The sequence below is a fragment of the Suricata suricatta genome, chromosome 9 (genome assembly GCF_006229205.1).
Source record: "Suricata suricatta isolate VVHF042 chromosome 9, meerkat_22Aug2017_6uvM2_HiC, whole genome shotgun sequence".
Classification (NCBI taxonomy): domain Eukaryota; kingdom Metazoa; phylum Chordata; class Mammalia; order Carnivora; family Herpestidae; genus Suricata; species Suricata suricatta.
This window is the reverse complement of record NC_043708.1, coordinates 4703958-4723729: the sequence shown is the minus strand read 5'-3', so window position 1 is coordinate 4723729 and position 19772 is coordinate 4703958. Positions and strand designations below refer to the sequence as shown.

The 19772-nt window shown below is 64.0% G+C and overlaps 2 protein-coding genes across 2 annotated transcripts in view; one reads left to right on the top strand and one right to left on the bottom strand.

Annotated features, from left to right (window-relative positions):
• The window catches only part of CCNK (cyclin K), a 25258-nt gene extending 24315 nt beyond the window's left edge, over positions 1 to 943 (top strand). Inside the window, exon 13 of the mRNA XM_029950913.1 lies at positions 34 to 943. Within this exon, the coding sequence (XP_029806773.1) occupies positions 34 to 255 (222 nt within the window). The 3' untranslated portion in view covers positions 256 to 943. The remainder of the gene's footprint in view (positions 1 to 33) is intronic.
• Positions 944 to 4035: 3092 nt separating this feature from the next.
• The window catches only part of CCDC85C (coiled-coil domain containing 85C), a gene marked incomplete at its 5' end in the record, with an annotated part of 70856 nt that continues 55119 nt past the window's right edge, over positions 4036 to 19772 (bottom strand). The window contains 5 exons of the mRNA XM_029950912.1: positions 4036 to 4226; positions 4926 to 5024; positions 5900 to 5995; positions 9496 to 9603; positions 18768 to 18841. Coding sequence (XP_029806772.1) covers positions 4137 to 4226; positions 4926 to 5024; positions 5900 to 5995; positions 9496 to 9603; positions 18768 to 18841 — 467 coding nt within the window. The remainder of the gene's footprint in view (positions 4227 to 4925; positions 5025 to 5899; positions 5996 to 9495; positions 9604 to 18767; positions 18842 to 19772) is intronic.

Here is a 19772-nt window from a genome sequence, read left to right as displayed (position 1 = left end):
CCTGCCATTCCTCCCCCCACTCCCGGCTACCCCCCACCTCCACCCACCTATAACCCCAACTTCCCACCCCCGCCCCCACGCCTGCCCCCCACCCACGCCGTCCCCCCTCACCCTCCTCCAGGCCTGGGCCTGCCACCGGCTAGCTACCCACCTCCGGCTGTCCCCCCTGGAGGACAGCCCCCCGTGCCCCCGCCCATCCCCCCGCCCGGCATGCCTCCCGTTGGGGGACTGGGGCGGGCCACCTGGATGAGATAACTCGATGCCTTTTTCCCCCCCTTTGTTTTTTTAAGAAAAGTTTTAAATCAACCAGAAGAATAGTTTGGGTGGGTGAGCAGCAGGGCACCTTATCTAATGCTAGGCACTTGCAGCACGGGAAGAACGGACCGGGCCCATGGGGTAAAGCGGGCGGGCCTCCCGTCTGGGGAATGGGGGCAGCGGCTCTGAGAGCCCGGGCAGCGCCGGCCGGCCGGCTGGGGGTCCTGCGCCGGGTCCGGGTGCTGGTGAAAACGTTAGCCAGCCGTATTGGCTCAGTAAATAGCTTCAGTAAGGAGTGAAGTTCCTTCTAGAAATCAGTGCCGATTTTTCCTGGAAACTCGACTTTAAACAGCCCAGTTCCATCTGAGGTCAAGCTGTTGTCACTTTCGCTCCGTGATGTTCCCCCCCAGCACCTGGTAGGGCAGATGAACCTTTGGGTTAGACAGATTTACCCCCTTTGTATTAAACTTCTTTTGAAGGGGTTGCCTTGTTGGATGGCTTTTTTCATTTTCCTCCAGAGAAAAGGGGAGAAATGTACTTGGAAAGTAATGTATGTTTACATCAATTTGGAAATTCCTGTACATAGAGATATATTTTTTAAGTGTGAATGTAACAACATACTGTGAATTCCATCTTGGTTACAGAGGTGACTCCTTCAGTTATCCAAATAAAACCGTTCTGAAACTACCCTCTTGGTTCTCGTGCACGGAAGGCGGGCCCAGGCCTGGCGCAGCCCCAGACCGGGAAGTCCGGAAGCGGCCCCCGTCCTGACCACGCCGCTCCCAGGGCGGTGCCCCCGGGGCCAGCCCCCAGCACCCGGAGCCCACGCTGGCTTTCCTCGGAGGACCCCAGCGAGTCCGAAGCAGCGCCGGGCTGTGGGGCGCAGGCGCCTACGCCACGCCGGAGCTCGGCTGTGACACTCCCCCCCCCCCAGGGCCTGGCACCAGCCAGAGGCCGTCGGAGGTGCTCCGGGGCCGCGGCCCTCCACCCGGGGAAACAAACACTGCGCACCCAGCACGGAGGCTTGCAGAAAGCCTTTATTTATCTAGCGCAAAGTAGACACTATCACAATCTTCTGTTACTCCTTTTACTAAAATAGTTCAAATCAATGTTTTTACCACACTATCAAAAGTTCTAGTTCTTTTTCTCGCCCCAAATCAAAGTGGTTCAGTGGAAGGTAGAAACGGGCACTGGGTCTCCAGCTGCCAGCTCCGCCCAGAGCCAGGCCCAGGGCTGGCCCGGCCTCTCGGGGCGGCCACAGACTTAGAAGACCGAGCATGGCTGACGGCCCACGGACAGGAACCAGACGTTCCGGCCCGATTCCAGAAAGCAGCACAAATCCTCCCCCCCCACGGTATGAAAAATATACACCTCTACCGCTCTGCAGTCATGCATTTAGCTTGTTTCTTTAAAAAAAAAAAAATCAGTAGTATGTATTCCGTTTCCTCTCAAGTTTTCAAGAAAAAGAAAATGAAAGGTCACTTTTTTCTCTTTAAACACTGATGTGTAGCTAATAACTTTTGGATAAAAATGTGCCACCCTAAAAAGTGTGCTCAGCAGATTCTGATCCCAGGAGGGGCGAGGCTGGAAGGGTGACCTCCATCACAGTGGGAACTGAAGCCACAGGAAGGACCGATGTCACACTGGGCTTCAAGATGTAGACTCCGAGTATTTGAAACTAAAGGGACCTTTATGAAAGGCCACCAGTGGGCGGGAGGGGCCCCACGTCACCCAACATGCCCCGGGTTGGTGGCAGGGCTCGTGCTGACCCTCCCCAGCCCATGGGCTCCCACTGCCCCTGCCCGCCGCCTGGGGTGTGGGCTCAGGTGGAGGCGCTGCTGGCTTTTAATCAGCTCATCGCCTTAGGTGACTGTCACAGACACGGCTCTGTCCTGGAGAGCCATCCCCGCGCACCGCTGGCCCAGGCCCGCGAGCAGCTGTGGGAAGACGCCCACACCCAGCTTCCACTGCCTGCGTGGCACATGGGAGGGCCTCCCCCACCCCCCGGAAACACGCCGCCCGACCCCCGGACGCCCCGGCAGCACCCTGGGGGAAGCGGGGAGGCGCCCCTTCCCTGGGCTGGTCTGCACGTACAGCCACTGGGAGCCCTTACTTATTGCTTATTTTCAGTGGCGGCCGAGCCAACCTGATCCAGACGTGAAAAGTGGGCCCCCAGCTGCGGCTTCCACCCAAAATGGACCCAGCCCTCTGCCCATAAGGCCAGTACCATGACCAAGGAGGGGCCCCGGCTCCAAGCACATAACCCCTGGTGACAGGCAAGCCCCCCGTAACACCCAGGGCAAGAGGAGCACGCCTGCCTGTCGCTGTCCCCAGCACCCACTGAGCACGCCCTGGGCGCAGTGAGGGCCACAAGCCTTTCCCCTGAGAGTGTATGACCCAAGGGCGCCGATGGCCAATAGGCGACAGGACCCGCACAGAGTCCCCGCTGCGGGGAGGGCCGGGGCGGCCTCCCCGTGTCCCTTGGCCTAGTCCCTGCCCCTCGTCTGGGCCGGGACGAGGCCCGCCTCCTGCAGAGATAGCCTCCTGGGCCCGAGTGCTGGCACCTGCGGGGGGAAGGCGGCGTGAGGGGCGCACAGCTGGGCGCTCAGTGGGCACCAGGGCCCGTGCCAACAGCATCCCCGGCGGCCCGTCCCTCCCGGCGTCAGGTCTCGTCCGGAATGTGCCACGGCTCGCTCCCCCTCCGGGCCTCGCCTTCCTCACCAGCTTCCACGCGTCTGTGCCGCACTCTGCACTTCATACGTGGCCATTTACACTGAAGCTCTCCTTTGATCTGGAGCCCTACACGGAGGGGCCTGCTGCTGTCCCCTCACCAGCAGAGGACACCGAGGCCGAGGGGAGGGGACAGCACCTGTGAGGAGGCAGCAAGGCAGAACTCGGCTGGGTCCCCAGCACCGTCCAGCCCAGCCAGCAGCAGCCCCTGCGGCAGGAGGCGCCCATGGGCCCGCAGGCCGTGACTGGGGGCACAGGCTGAATAAAGCTGGTGGCCTCGGGGGGTGAGCACGGCCGAAAGAACCTGAGACCTCGTTTTCCCACCGGGGGCCCAGAGAAGCTGAGTGACTTGCTGAAGGTCACACAGCAAATTAAAGCCAGAGCCGGGTGAGGCTCCTTCTAAAGAGGGCAGGACTCTCCCCTCACAGCCCCCGAAGCTCTGTTGACAGTGACCCTGGCTGGGGGCCAGGCCCTGGGGGGACACCAGAAGCCCAGCTTGGCCCAGCGCTGCCCCTCTGTAGAGAGAGAGAGGCTCAACCGGGGACTCCACACAGCCCCCTACCTCCCAGGCCCATCATGTGAACCACAGGAATGGAGACGCCTCAGGCCCTGGACAGGAGGGACCCAAAACGGGCGCAACAGCCTGGCGTAGGGTTGGGGGACACTGTGTGTGGGCTGCCCGTGGGGAGTGCCCTCCAGCCATAGACACGGAGCTTCCTTGTCCGGGACTCAGGACCCAGTGCTCCACCAGCTGGCATTCAGGCCACAGCAGATGGGTGAGAAGTGCCCCCTGCGTTAGGTCCAGCCACCACTGGCCTCCGTCCAGTGTGGTGGAAGGCTTGACGAGGCGCCCTCCGCCAAGGCTGGCCACCAGCGGGGACGGTCCTTCAGCCCCTCACCCGGGAGGCCCCGGAGCACAGACGAGGCTGCCCAGGCTGCTCCGCCGCCCAGGACGGCCAGCAGCCTCCCATCTTCCCAGTTTGCTGGTGTGGGAGGAGGGAGATGGCCCGGCTGTCAGGGCACGGGGCCCGCAGCGGCCGGCTCACGGCGCGTAGTGTCCTATGTACAAGTCACCACAGGAAAAGAAGACAGTGGCCTGTGACTCCCTGGGGTGCCCCGCAGGGCCAGTCCACATCCACGGGGAGACGGCCCTACAATGGTCCCTTGAACTGGTTCCCAGACAGGTGTTGCCGGATGGAGGGCTTGGAGCTGGCCGCATCTCCCAGTTTTCTCCAGACCACCTGTGGGCAGGGGCAAGCCGTGAGCGGAGAGCCCCCTGAGCCCACCCGCCAGCCTGTGCACACAGACCACCTCCCTGCCCCCCAAACCGCCCCTGTCCCCAGAGCCTTGGGGCCACGAGGGGAAACAGGCTGCGTGAGGCCCAGAGACACTCAGACCAGATCGTTGCACGGTCACGCCTACCGTCCGGCACAGGGCACTGACGGGGGCAGTGGGGCCCAGAGACCCAGGCGGCAGCAAAGGGAGGGCTGGGGTTCAGAATACCCCGCCCCACACGAGGCCCAGTTCAGCCCCCTAGATCAGCTATAAGGATCCTGTAAGGATCCGGGGACGACACGCACTGGCCAGGTGGGTCACCAGGGAGGTTTCACCTCTCAGGCAGCCTCAGACACAGCCCAGCTCCCAGAAACCAACGCAGCCCTAGCCATGGAGGTGCTCAGAGCAGAGGGTACCGCCTACACCTCTGGTCTGAACAGCACCTGTGGGGCGGCAGTCACCAGGGGCACCAGACAACTGCAGTCACCAGGGGCCAAGGGATGGGACCCGTCCTAGGGGTCTGGGAGGGGATGGACAGACCCCAGAGGTCAGGGACCCCATTATCGGGAGAAGTGGGCTAGGCAGCGGGGTGAGGACAGGCCTGGGCTCTCCAGGTCCCTCCGCCCTGCCCCCGCCCACTCCCTGGCCCCGGGAAAGCGGCTCACGTTGCACATCTCGCGGACGATGGCCTTCTCCTTCTCGCTCAGGTCTTCCTCGCAGCTGTCCTGGAGCCGCCGGTCCAGGTTCTCGTGCACTTCCAGGACCTGCGGGAACGAGCCCCGGGGGCGGAGGTGAAGCCACGGTCCCTGAGGTTGGGGGCACGGAGAGACTGGAGGGGCGGGTCCTCACCCTCACTTTCTGTCCTCTCCCTCCCCCTGGTGACATGAGGGAAGCCACACCCCCACATCACCACGGGGTGCAGGGGCCAAGCTGGGGACAGGTCCCCGGGAAGCTGGAAGGAGAGGCTGGGTGACTGACTACCCTCAGGCAGTGGCCTCACGCAGAGCCAGGGCGTCCGGCTTGTGATCGGAGGGACAAGGGCAGCACCTGCTTGCTCACTGGGGTGAGGGGGTGTGGCCGGCAAGCGTGCTGTGTCTGCGCAGACGCAGGCTGGCCTCTGAACCTGAGGAGCTGTGCGCTTGTGTCGGTGCACGCGCACGGCGTCCACAGCGCGCGCACGGGTGGCGGGATGAGGGGTGCAGCCCTGATGGATGAGGTCAAGGTAAGTGAGCTCCCCCAGGCGCAGGGAGAGCCTCAGCGGGACCTGCCTCCTGGGCGGAGAGGCAGGTGCGCCTGGAGGCGAGGCTGAGCCTGGGGTGCTGGGGCTTTAGTCCTACCCCAGCCCTGCCCACACCACTCTGACTTCCCCTCCCGCACCCAGGCCTGTTTCCTCAGCTGCAGGGATGACAGACAGGGGACGGGCTTGCTCCGGCCAACTGACACCTCCATTCCCAAGGTGCTCTGAGGCCAGGGCCATCCCCCGCACCAAGAGATGAAAGCCCCACCCGGCTGCTCAGGTGCCCACGGCCTCGGAGAAGCTGTGAGTCAAAGGTCCCAGGTCCTGCGCTGCACCAGGGGTCTGGAGGCTGCCGAGGGGGCAGGAACGGGTGGGGATGCGGGGGCAGGACCCTGCTCTCACCTTCATTGCATGCACAACAGCCTCTGGCTTCTGTCCTGCGGAGCTGTAGCCGGCAGAGGGGGGCGAGGACAGCTCGGGGACCGGGCAGGCTGGGCCCTGTGGGAGGGAATCACGCGTGTCAGCTTGCCCAGAAGGGCTGCCCACTGGTGGCCATGACTGTGGCCAGCAGCAGACAGAAGTCCCTGATTTCTGTTGGCCGGGGGCCCAGGCAGGAGGACAGAGCCCCGCCCCTCCCTGAGGCTCCGCCCCATCCCTCAGGCTCCTCCTCACAGCCTGCGGGGGAGGGTCTATTACCTGGAGAAGCAAGGCCAGCTCAGAGTCGGCAGGGACTGGCAAGGATCCCCCAGCAAACCCCAGGGAGCTGCCACCCTCCCCCACACACCGAGTGAGTGGGCTAAACCAGACTTCACCCCACCCCACACCCCCAGGGACACTTCCAGGCCTGAGCCCCGCCTCCCTGAGGCCCCTGCAGTCAGCAAACACCTGACCTGGCAACCAGGTGCCCAACTCCCCACAGCCCGGGGAGCGGGGACAAGCCCAGCGAGGAGGGGCCGGGCCTCCTGGTGTCGGGCCTGCCTGTGTCACAGGCTGCACGTGTGCCCAGCGCCCCCGGCCACTTCTCCACAGGGACTACTGGCGTGGACAGGGTGCAGGGCTTGGACTGCAGGGGGGCCCCCGACAAGGAGGACGCAGGATGGTCCCCAGGCCAGGAGACACCAGAAATCACTGGGTGTGACCCTAATGGGAGTCAGCAAACACCAACAACCAGACAGAAAGCACCAAGGGCCCCGGGCGGGGAGGCCAGGGAGCTGGGGTTCCCGGCACAGCAGTCCCTTCTCTGGGCCCTGGTTTCGTTTTCGGTCCCTGAACCCCGGTGACCAGGCAGGCTCGGTGAGCAGGCTCGTGGAGCCATCACTCTGGGATCCTGCCCAGCCAGGCAACACTGTGCGGAGACTCGCAGGGTCCAGAACTTTCTGCCATAGGCCGGCCCCTGTACTCTCCCCATCTGCCCACCCCACCTGGACCTTCTCCTGGCTCCACACAGAGGCCGGGCCCCACAGCCCTGGGGACCCGAAACGCCGGACTCGGGCAAGGCTCTGCTGGCTGTGACCTGGGGCAGGGCCCAGCCCACTCCCCGCCTAGGTGTCCTCATCTGGACAATGGAAAGGGTCCCTGTGTCCCAGAGCGTGTGCAGAGCCCTGGGATGCTGTCTGGTGGCCCAGGCGGTCCAGCCTCTGGGACCCAGGCCAGATCTCTCATGTGGGGAAACCAAAAACGGACCCAGGGGCCCGGGGAGGCAGGGGCCTGGGGGAGGCAGGTGGAAGGCAGAACACAAGCCTGCGCACGGCAGGCTGCGCGCCCCTCAGCGGCCAGCAGGGGGCGGTAGCCACACACAAGTTCAGCCCTTGGAGGCACAGGGAGCTCAGGCCTCCAGGTCCATCCGTACCCGGGGCTCCCAGAACAGCCTGCTCTATAATAGGGGCAGAGGACGATTCCAGGCCCAGAAGGGCTGCTTCTGGGAGCAAAGGCAGGAAGGAAGCCAGGAGTGGCCAGGCCGGGCTGTGCGACGCAGCCTTTCCCTGACCCACCTCACCAGGCTGCCAACAAGCCTGAGGCAGCGGGTCCTGCAACAATGTCTGGGCTGCGGCTAAGGTGTGAATGCCTCCGGGCAGGAACTCCCAGGGCCTTCCCCACACCCAGCCCTCCCCGCGGTGGGAGGGGCCAGCCCCTGACTCCTCCCACCTCCTCTGCTCTGACCTGAGCAGCCCAGCCCACCAAGAGCTTGCAACCCTCGGGCGCTTTCTACATCCCCATTTTACAGATGAGAAGCGTGAGTCTGAGAGAAGGCCGAGGTCAAACAGCCACCAGGCAGTAGGACTCGAAAGGGGTCTGTGGTTCCAGCCCAGAGTGTACCCGGCAGAACAGAAGCCACACGTCCAAACAAATACTTGGCTGGAATGTTCACGGCAGCACCGTTCACAACAGACAGAGCCCGGGATCAGCCTCGATGCCCGGCAGCTGACGGACGCATCAGCAAAACGTGACGCATCCACGCCACAGAGTCTCCCTCGCCGACAGGCTGCATCGGAGCCCCACCGCGGGGCGCCAGGAGGAACTGGCCAGTCCCCGAGGATCGCGGGCTACAAGTTTCTGTTGCTAAGAAAGGTCCAGAAGAGGGAAATCTACAGAGGCACAAGCACATCCGTGGTTGCCAGGGACCAAGGCAGGGGAGAGGGGCAAAGAGTTGCTAAAGGGTACAGCTTCCTTACGGGGCGGTGAGATATTCTATTGTGATGATTACACAAATCTGTAAGTATGCTAAAAAAAAAAAAACTTGCAGGCTCAAAAATAAAGTCAACTGACAAAAAAAAAAAAGAGCCAGGGGGACGAGTCTCCCCTGGGGACCTGTCAAAAGCCTTGACCCTGCTCTTGGCTGGAGAGTGCACCCCCCTCCACTGCCAGCTCCTGTGGGGCCCTGAGTCCCGGGTCCGGCAGGGCCCCCCAGCCCTCTGCCCCGTGGCCGCCTGGGCCAGTGACCCTTGTGGGGGAGCAGCTGGGGGCCCCGCGCCGACCTGCGGCCTCGGCTCAAGCAGACAGCGAGTGGGGGAATGTGGGTAGGGACGGAGGTGGGCGGGGGCACAGCCAGCCCGGCAAGGAAAGGGTGTCCCCACCCTACAGGGTCACCAGTTTCACCTCGGGGCCCCTCTGACATACAGGCGACCTTCCCTAACCCCCCGCCCCCAGACCCGGCAGCTGGAGCCGAGATTGAGTCCCCAGGGTCGTGGGGCACAGAGGGTCCTCTGCATACAAGCCCTCGCTCGCCCTGTGGACCCACGTGTCGGACGAGGCCTCCAGGTCCCAGCAAGGCCTCGGTGCCCTCGGAGCACCCCAGGAGCTGGCCTCTGAACCTGCACCTCCGTCCCGGCCTCCCCCGGATGAATGCTGGGATTATCTGCCGCCGGCAGCAGGTCCAAGCAGCTACATTCCTGGAGGTGTCGGGGCCCCGAAAGGAAAACAACAGAGCACCTGGCCGGCAGCCAGCAGTGGCCCCAGCCTCCTTCCGCTGGCACTGAGGCCCAGCGAGGCCTGGCAGGGGCACCCCGGGGTCATCCTTGCTGGCCGGGGTCGTGGGGGGAGAGACGCGCCCACCTGGCGGGGTGACCTCAGGCCAGCCCGGCTCCTCGCCCGTGCCCCGGGGACGGCCGGGGTCCCTGCCCGGCGCACAGAGCGCTGAAGGGATGCTGGCTGCTCTAGTCAGGGTCACCGCCCGGCCAGTGCGTGCGCTCCGTGGGCAGCGGCTCTGAGCATGCTCCCGGGCTGTGCGATCATTCCAACAGAACATTCCATCACCCCAGAGAGAGCCCCATCCTCACTAGCAACCCCCACATCCCCTCTTCCTGCCCTTGATGGCCAGGAATGTGCCCCTGCGCTGACCCACCATCCTCGCCTGGCCCGGAAGCTGCTGGGGCAGGAGATGAGGGTCTGGGCCCAGGTCCGCCGGCCCGAGCAGGTTGGCAGGTGCGCGGAGCCTCACCCCTGCACCAGAACGTGGGGTCCACCTGTGAAGAGTGCGGCTCCCGGGAAGGGGCACTTACGTTCTGCAGGGAGTCCCGGTCGGAGGGCGGCAGGCTGGCCAGCTGGGACTCCGAGTGGTACGGGGAGAAGCCCTTGCGGAGAGTCCGGAACTCTCCGGCGCCCGCCTGCTGCAGGGGGAAGGGGACGGGTTAGAGGGGCCAAGGACTGTGCCCCGTGAGGACATGGCCCTCCCTCTGCTCTCCCTGCCTTCAGCAGGAGCCCTTGTCGCCCGCCTCTGGGCTCACATGTCGGGGCCACAAGGCGGGGGGCTTCCTGTCGCTCCCCCAGGCACCTGCGAGAACAGGGTAAGTGAGGAAATGAGTGTGCGGCACCCCACCCCCACCCTCCTTCCTCTGCTCCAGCCTCCTGCACTTGGGGCACGCCTGGGGAATACTCCCTCAGGCCCCCGGGAAGGTGCTCCCACCTCCCACGCGGGAGCCTGTCACCCCTGCGCTCTGCTCAGTGTTACCCTCAGCCTCTGCTGTGGGACAGGAGCTCCCGAGGGTAGTCTCTCACTGGCTGTGCCCACAGCCATGGTGCATGCTCAGGAAGGAGGGAGGAGGGAGAGGGGGAGGAGGGAGGGAACGAATGAATGAAGGAACATGTATTTGGCTTTAGGCAATTCTCCTCAGGGCAGAGCAAATGCCCCCCGGGGCAGCCCGGGGCTGCGACCCGCAGAGTGAGGGGACCCAGGGGCCGCGCTCAATCCAACGCAGGCCCTCTGGTCAGCTGAGCAGGAGCCCCTCCGTCAGGAAGAGCCCGGGCTGGGGTTCCCGGCCTAGACACCTGTTTCTACGACAAAGACACTGAGGGCCGGCTGTTGGGCAGACAGAACAGCAGAATGTCCCATAAACCCACAGTTGCCGAGTTACCCAAACAGATCCTAGAGGGGAGGAGGCCGGGGCAAGCGCGGTGATCAAGACCGAGCAGCACCTGCACCTGGGGGTCCTGACCCCAGTCACCGACCCCCTCTGCTGGTCCAGGAGGGACCCGCACGCAGCCTGCTCCCCTCCTGCTGACCGTTGGACGCAGACCCCACTTCTGGGTCTCCAGCCTCACCAGCTCCCATCCCGACCGGACCCAGGTCACACCCCTGGGCCACCCACCTGATTACCACCCCCACCCCAGCCAGGCTGGCCGGAGCAGAAAGAACTATTCCCATGGCCTCTGGGAGGGACCTCGGTGTAAACAAAGGTCACCAAGAGGCACAGAGGGGAGAGAAGTGGCGACCCACCCTCTCACAGTGGCCCCTGAGGTGTAGCAGGGTGTCTCCAGAACCCTTAAAATGCGACTGCCACACCCCTGACTATGGCTGAGCCTTGGCTGAACCAGAGACAGGTTAACCCTCACTGGCCCAGCCAGGGGTCCGATCTATCAGAGCCAAAATGACAGAGACTCCTGCCCCCTTGCCCAGCACTCCCTCACCACCCCCCGCGGCGGGGGGGGGGGGGGGGGCCTCATCAGGGCACCTGTGCCTCCCTGGCTCGCCCTCCCTGCGCAGGGGCGTCAACCTTCACTCAAAGGCAAAATCCAGACCAGGTCTGTTCCTGGTCAGGTGTCTGGGACACTTATGAACTCTTCTGACGGACAGCATGTCCTAAGCCCAGTCACGCTGACCACCACACCCGGTGCCACCAGGCTCTCGCCAGGCCCTGGGCCACCATTCTGCGGGAGCCACCCACCTGGCCAGGCTGCCGAGAGAGAGCAGGTGTCAGGCTCAGCCCGGCTCACACACACTGACGCTTGCCGGGCCACACGGCCAGGGAGTGGAGGACCCGCTCTCTCCTGCCAGGCCTTGGGACCCGGACAGCTGGGCGTGGCCCGGTGCTTCCCCAGCACCACCGAGCTGCTCGGCTGGGCGGATCTCCCCTCCTCCACACCCCCTCTGCCGCCAGACCAAATGGGTTCAGAAGGAACTCACGTGTTGGTACTGAAAACACGGGTGTGTGTCACCCCTGCCTCCCCCAGATCATTTCCTCCTTGGGAAGACGTGTGTGTACGGGGAGGGGGGGGCAGGGGGGGTAATTAGCACATGCAATCCCACGCCTGCCTTTAGTGATCATCTATAAATATTTGTGCGTCCACAGAACTTTATTAGCGACCCACAAAGCTGCCGGGGGAACAAATGCACAATCTCTCATCAGGGGCAACGTGACTAATGATGCATTAGAATGAGGGACCATAATTGCACTGAAATGCAAATTAAAAATCCTGGGATTTGCCTGTTGGTGCCCTGGAAAAATGAAATCCTTCGGTTTTCACCACCGAGGGGACATGGAGCTGACATGGCCTCGTGGGGTGGCAGGGCCGACTCAGGTGGTTCAGGAAGGGCGGACAGGGCACCTGTCCCAGCCACAATCCCAAACAAGGCTCCCTCAGGGCACAGGGAGAAAGAATCTGCCACACAGAGTGGGCAGGACCCCCACATCCTCAAAAGAAACATCAAGTGCAAACAGATTTGCCCCTTCAGGCCAGGGGGGACACCCAGGAGGCCACGGGGCCCCTGAGTCCACTGTTAGGGACACTGGGCTTCTGTCCAGGGCCGCCACTACATGGCTGCCCAACTCCGAGCCGGCGTGAACTCGGTCTACCCCAGCCCCTCTGGGCCCCGTGGCGTGCCGCGAGCTCCCGAGGACCGTCAGAGCGTCCTTGAGCAAAAAAGGGTCACAGCAGGACACAAAGGGAGGACCCCACCCACCTCCCTCCACCACTCCCTGTCCCCCAGCAGCAGCTGTGGGTTGGCTCACTCAGGGCAGCGACTGTCACCCCTCCCACTTGCTCCCCAGAGGACTCTCCTTGAGGGACTGTGTGTTGCCGCAGCTGCGTCCAGGCAGCACCCACTGGGTGCACCTGGCGGGAGGCAGTGTCTGCCTCACAAGGCCAGGACTGGGGGGTGGGGGCTCAGGGGTGAACACTGACAAAGGGGCATCCCGAGACCACTGGGACCACCCAGCACTGGCTAGGCAGACGCGGTGACAGGCCTGCACGGGGCACCGTGGAGGCCGCTGCCTCGTGGCTCTTTGCTGCTGTTTGGTAGAGCTGGGCACTGATGTCAGCTTGGGGAGGGCACAGCCCAGGAAGAATCTAGAGGCAGAACCAGGGCCCCCTGAGGGGTGCTGGGAGGGTGCTGGGGGAGGGGGGCACTCAGAGGAGACAGGACAGCACACAGCACTGCAATCAGCCCCCACCACAGACACTGCAAACACGTCCCGCCAGGTGGCTCTACCTGAAGCCAACTTCCCGGGCGGCCGCTGGGGCGAGGCAGCTGCAAGGGAAGAGCAGTGTCACCCAGTAAACACCAGCCATGGCCCCCCCTCGGCCCCCACCCCTGGCCCCTCAGTAGCCCAAAGGTGCCAGGGCCTCGGCCAGGCCGGGGTGGGCACCTCAAAGTCCCATGTTTTGAAACCCTCACGTCTACAAGGACTGAGCAAGCACCCGGCCCGCTCCCAGCCCTTGTGGGGCTCACATCAGCCCTCCCCGCACTGGTCTGGAGGCGCCCTGAGATGCCAGCCCACCAGCTGGCAAAGGCGGGGAAGGTGACGGGCAAGGCCCCTCCCGCGGACGTGCGGGTACAACTGTCTGGCCGGACTCGTTTGCTCCCTTTCCCCTTCGATTTCGAGAAAACTCATTTGCAGGCCATTAATAAGAAAAGCGGCCACTGCATAGCTGGGGGCCCAGAAGGTTCTTCCAAACTGGCACTTGGATCAGGCAGCAGAGGCCACACGTGCGGTACAGTGCGGCTCCTGTGACACACAGCTGCCACTGCACCCAGCTCCCCACGCCACTGCAGACCCAAAATCCTAGGTTTCAAACTGAGCGTGTGTGCCGCCCGGGGCCATGTGGCCTGTGGCTGATGGGAGAGCCCACGGACTGGGTCTCATCCACCACAGTGACCATCACCCCCTTACAGGTCCCCTCGGCAACCCCTTCCTTGTTTCAGTAAGGTGGGTGACGGACAGACTGTGGGATCTCTGAAAGAGGTGGGGGACTCAGGGGCACAGACTTGCAAACCCCAAAACCCCGCCCAGGCCGGGTGAGCTGCGGAGCCCCTCGGCGTTCCAGGTCTCTGCTGTTGGCCGGTGAATCGGGGTCAAGAAGGGCACGCGGGGGCCAGATGGCCCACGACGCTTACCGCCGGCCAGCCCCGGTCCTCCATGCTCTGCGGGATCTGCCCTTCTATCCTGGGACAGCCAACATCAGTGTCCCCATTTTACAGATGAGAAAACTGAGGCACAGAGAGGTTCCAGCCCTGGCCCCATCCACCCCCCCTGTAAGCGGCACTTTGGCGATTTGAACCAGACCCTCCGGCTTTGGAGTCTGGGGCTTGGCTCTGACGGTCACCCAGCACGTGGCTCACAGTGGACAGTGATTAAGCCCCAGGGCACAGCAGGACAAAGGTGGAATTCCCAGTGTCTTTCTGCCCGTGCTGCTAGACCGGCCATGGGCTCGGACGCTGGAGGGAGAGGCTGGCTCGGGGCTAAGGCTCTGCTAACGAAGTAGTTAAAGCCCTCCAGAGATCCAGAAAGCACCCCTCTCACGAGGGAGGGAGCAGGATGTGACCGCCAGCCCTCATGCAGGGACAGCTCAGGGCCCGTCAACCAACACGTCACCGAAGACACCACCAAAGAGACACTGGAGGGAGGCCAGCGTCCCTGGACGGCTTGGGCCAGGGGACCGGCCCCTCGGGACGGCAGGGCCTCGGGAAACAGAAGCGAGGCCTCGGCACAGGCTCCGGTGGTGGCCAGACTGTCCCGCTGTCTCCGGCCTGTATGGGGGGTCGAAACCCAGACAGAGACCAGAAGGGAACAGTGCATCCAGGGACGGGCCAGCCGGGCACACGTCCACCACAGACCTTGAACATCCCTGGTCCCCAAGAGCAGGGAAAGGAGAGAAGTGCAGGCGCTGCCCGGGGCTTACTCCCCAGTGTGTGGCCACGTCTAGTGGACGTCACCGTCATCCTGTCTTACAGGTAAGGAACTAGGCACCGGGACATTCGGGACTCTGCCTAAAGCCACACAGCATGAGTGCTGGGGTTTGCTCAGGGCCCAAACCCGCTTCTTTATACCACCAGGCCAGTGACACCATTGCCACAGGCTAGAGTATGCCCCCCCAGGTTCATATGTTGACCCCAGGGCCCCCAGAACCATGGGACAATCTGCTTCTGTTGTCTGTCATAGCGGCCCCAGGACACTGACACAGTCACTCAGGCCAGGACGCCCTCCTCCACCCAGACCTAGCTTCTCCCCGTCTGCGCTCGCTGTAAATCTTGGGGTCACATCTAACCCGTGTGTCCAGGCAGCACTGCGTGGCGTGGCAGGATGGGAAAGGGCAGGCATGGGGGTGGGGGACAGGCTGCCCACCTGCCCCGTGTGAGATCAGCCCAAATACCACTTGCTCCCTCATCAGGCTGGCTGCTGGGCGAAGCCGGAGCCTTCCATGTACCAGCCCAGCCGGGGAGCTGAGCGAGGGGACCGAGAGCCAAGGCGCCCAGCGTCAGTGACAGCCGCCCCCACCCCAGCCCAGCCGGGCATAGCGTCGGTGGGAAAAATAATAACGCGTCCGGGGGCTGGAGATGAATCACCACAGAGGAGGCAGCTGTGTTGATGGAATTCTAAAGCTGACACGAGAAAGAAACTACGAACTGCAATACGGTAATTTAGTCTGTGGACACTCTGGCACATTTTTAATTAAAGCTATTTTGGCGTTAAATAGAGGCCACGCAGGGAGTGGAGGGGAGGGGCGAGGGCCATGGGAAGCCGGGGCTGCAGAGGCTGGCTGCCCCGCGGCCCAGACCCCATGGCCCCGTCCCTTGAAGGGGGCTCAAAGAGGAGGAACACTGCTTGCTTCTGCTTTTCTCCAGGAAGGGGGGGCGCCTTACTTTCTTTCTGCGGTCTCTGTGCTATTTGATTTCAGCGACAGGATGTAAGTGCAAGAATCCTAAACTCTGACAAGCCCGAGCTCATGAGACCCAGGCCAGCATCCCACCCCTGGCAGGAAGGAATCTCTCCCTTCAAGATTCCCAGATGTGTGGGGGCGCCTGGGGGGCTCAGTCGGTTGAGCATCCAGCTTCAGCTCAGGTTATGATCTCACCGTTCATGGGTTCGAGCCCCGCATCAGGCTCTGTGCTGACAGCTTAGAGCCTGGAGCCTGCTTCAGATTCTATGTCTCCCTCTCTCTCTGACCCTCCCCTGCTCGCACTGTCTCTGTCTCTCAAAAATAAATAAATAGATAAATAAAACATTAAAGATTCCCAGAGGTGGGCACCCATCACGTGACTGCTTCCGAAGACGGCATGCTTGCCGGCTCACGAAGCCGCTCTCCCTTGGGTCCGCGACTCCGGGTGGATGGGTGGCCAGGGACTCCCCAAGATGTATCTGCCCAGCCCAGCTGTGCCAGGCAGTGGAGACGCAGATGTGCCCAGTCAGCCCCAGCAGCCGGGCGTGGAGCCGCTGACAGTCCAGCGGGGGTGGCGGCCAGGCTCCCCAAGGAAGGATCGCGACAGCCTAGCAGCAAGGTGCGGGGGACAGCTCGCGGGGCTGCAAGCCCAGACTGAGTGTCGAGCCCCCTGGGGGTGGCTGGGGAGGGAGGCTGCTGGGAGGAGGCCATGCCTGAACCGGAGGCCACGAGGAAGAGGGATAAATAAACCCCTTCGCCCCTGGACTCCCTTGGAACGAGGCCGGCCCTCTCATCGTGGGCCGGGGCCACCTGTGGGGCTCTCCCCACCTCCGCAGCCCTCCAGCCGCCTCCTGTCCCGCGAGCTGGAGCAAGGAGGTGGCTAGGCCTGTGCCTTGTCACCCCCATACCCCTAGGGCCATGCACAGCAGCTCAATAATTACACGGAGGGTGTGCGTGCCCATTTTACAGGTGAGCAAACAGAGTGGCGCCCTCTGAGCTGCCCCAGGAATCCGAAAGCAAGTTAGGGTTGACTTGCAGCCAGGAAGCTGACAGCAGGCCTGGGGGGAGGGCGGCCCCTCTCTCACTGTCTCTGTCTCCATCTCTCCCCCATGGCTCAGGACAGCAGTACCCTCCTCTCTGGCCAGCATGACCCACCCGCCCTTGGGGCCAAGCTCGGGGGACAACAGCGGGGAGGCGGCAGGAACCCTGGCCGTGACCCTGGAGGCATTCTGCCAGCGGCTCCTGGGTGGTTTTGCTGACTGTCGGCTGAGGCCCAGCTGTAGTGCTGCCACAGGGGTCAGGGACGCACAGCCCCCTGGCGGAAGGGCCGAGGCCCCAGCGCCGTGTGGCTGGCCCCTCCTTCAGGCCCCAGTGCCGTCCCTCTACCAGCAACAAGCTGGGCAGAGCTCGTCCTTGTCCCTAAATCCCAGTCTGACCGCCTGCAGCCTACAAGTTCCCATCCTTGGGAACCTGTGCCTGGCCCAGGCGTGGCACCAGTGGAAGAGGGACAGTCCTGCAGCTGCCTCCAGGCCATGGGCTCCGGCCGACCCCTGGGGGCAGGTCTGAGCAGGCTTGGAGGTGGTGGTAGGGGCACAAGCAGAGCCACCCACGGCCCGGGTGGCTGCCGTCGCCCTGGCCCCCAGACACGGGGCCCCTGACAACCTCCCCCTCCCCACGTGTGGGCCTGGGGCCAGTGCACACGGCACGGGGGCCTCCCTGTGACACCAGGGGCGCCCAGGGAGGAAGGGCTGGAAGGACCACTTCTCCGTGGCCTGAGCATGTGCACGTCTCCCCACAGTCCACAGCCAGACCCACCACTGGCAACTGGCCTGTGTTCTCCCAGGGGCACAATGTGGCCCGGGTCGGGGACACTCCCGTGTTTGCGGGAAAGGGACCACAAGCAGTGCCGGGTCGGGCCACAGAACTACGCAGCAAACAGCATCCTGAATTCGGGGCCTGGGCTCTCAACGTGCTTCTCCAAGGGAGCGAGGAAACAAAGGTCAGGCTGGGATGGACTCACAAGGTCACGGACCAGAGGCCTCGGGTCCAGATCGTGGTCCCGGCCCTCATCCAGCCATCCAGCGGCTGTGGTGAGCAGGACAGGCACCTGCTCCAAAGCAAAGGTCCCTGAGCCTTAATGCTGCCCCCCCAACCCCAATCCTCTGGGCATCACTTCTGCCTACAGCTCCTGCAGCCCCGCCCCCTCACCCCCACCGGACAGGTGAGACCCAGCCCCGCCCTGCCCTCCCAGGCCCTAGGAAGCAAAGGAACCAGTGGTCTTGTGGCTGAGCCCTTGTGCCACGATCTTAACCACACAGAGTCACCAAACCAGCCCTGCAATTCAGCGCCTGGCCACACGCTGCAGGATGGGTGCGGTGGCCCTGGAGGTGTGAACCAGGGTCCTGCTAGGCCATGGGAACTGCTCACACAGCCCATGCAGGGGCGAGGCGTGGGGTGGCCTTGGTGGGAGCTGTCCTTGTGCTGGGGCTGTGAGCCTCCCAGCAGCCACCCAGCGGGCAGAGGGGGTGCCTCGGGCTTCCTGAGCAGGACAGTGGCGCCAAGCCTGCTGGTCGCCTAGCAACGGGGCCGGGCAGCTGAGCCCTCCCTGGGGTTGGTTCCCAGAGAAACGCTCTGGGCATTCTGGCCAATGCTCATGGGCCGGGGGCACGGCAGGGGAGGGGGAGGGGAGATGAAGCCAGGGATGGGGACAAGGGAGAGAGAGGCTGGAGGGACTGGCCACGCCAGGTGGCCTCCAGAACCCCACACAGGGCTGACCGCAGCCTCCCAGCCCTGCCCCTTAGCCCGGCAGTTGCCACCCGGCTCGCTCCAGCCACACTAGCAGGAGCACAGCCACGGGTCCCCCTGCTCCGCTGTCACCCTGCCCAGCCCCCCGGCTGGGCGGCCCTCATCCTCCAGCCTGCCATCCCTGTGCCGGGGACGTGCTGGCAACAGGACAGCCGCATCTGCCTGGGGACAGAGAGGGGACTCCCGGCCGGGAGAGGAATGCAGGTGGCAGGGGCAGGAGGCTTCCACGAGGGGGTGAGTGGGGGTGTGCCTGTCCCCTCTCCAGCCTTGATCTGCCCGTCTGAGGGGCAGAGCAGGCCCTTCGTTCCACACCACCTCTGGGACAGGCCCAGGGCTGACCCGAGGAGCTCACAGACCCCAGGGGGCAGCGTGAGAGGCTGTGACGGGAGACACCCCAAAGGCCGTGGAGCAAGGGTTAAGCCCATGACCCCCAAGGTCCAGGAGGTGACTCCGGACGGCAGTGGGGCAGGGGGGTGGCTAGGAGCCCAGGGAGGCCGGGGCCTGAGAGGGCACTGGGGCGGCAGGAGGGCTCACAGCCGCCCCTCAGCACAGCGGGCACCGCTCCCGCAGTCTCCCGCCCCCACCAGCCTACCTGTGCAAGGGCCTTGTCACCCTCCAGGAGCCTCACCTTGGTCTCCAGCTGCCTGATGTAGGTGGACGAGGGATCTGCAACGACACAAGGAGGGGGGCGCGTGAATCATCAGACTTGGTCTCCAGTGAGAGCCTCGCCGCTAGGGGGCAGCACAGAGTGAGGTACGGGGTCCCGGGAGCCCCCTCCCTGGCACAGCGGGGAGCATACTGAGTCAGCGTCCGGGATTCCTCGGCTCCACCCTGCCCGACACACAGGACCTTCGGGTGGAGCGCGGATGCCGGTGAGCCACCAGCTCTCCTGGGGGACGTGACCGACGCGAGTGGCCAGCGGCGGCACACTGGGCCAGGCTAGGGGCACGCCCCCAGCCACACACCCCCAGTTTCTGAACGCGGCAGGGGGTGAAAATCACCCTCCCTCACCACACTCATATGTTTTATAGTCACGTCAGAGAGGCGGGCAAAATTCCCCAGTCCTGCCTCCCCCATCAGGCTACAAATCAGCTCCACCAGCGGATGACAGAAGCTCTGAGTCACCCCAGCCTGGCCTGGGAGGAAGCCAAGGGCAACCCAGAGCACAGGGCCGAGGGGCAGGCTGTGGGGCCCAGGGCAGGGAGGGGCAGGGCAGGGCAGGCAAGGGGACGCACGTGTGGCTGTGCAGAGTCAGGTCCCAGGTCACCCACCTGGGAGGCGTGCAGCCGCCCAGTAAGACAGGTTCTGGGCTTCCTGTCCACAGGAGCACGGCGCCGGAGCTCACGCAGCCCAGACACCAGCCCACACTCCGCCCACCGGGCCAGTCACTGCTCCTCCTGCCCTCGACAGGACACCCGGACTCTCCAGATTGCTCCTCCAGCCCTTTACCTCAGAAGTCACCAGACCCTCAGCCGGAGCCATCTCTCCACACCGCCGCCTTGGGAAAATGAAGCATCTGCCTGCCCCCATCACATGCTGGCACTACCCTGGATGACATGGATGTCACTCCCCCCCCTCCACTGGAACCCTCCGCTGG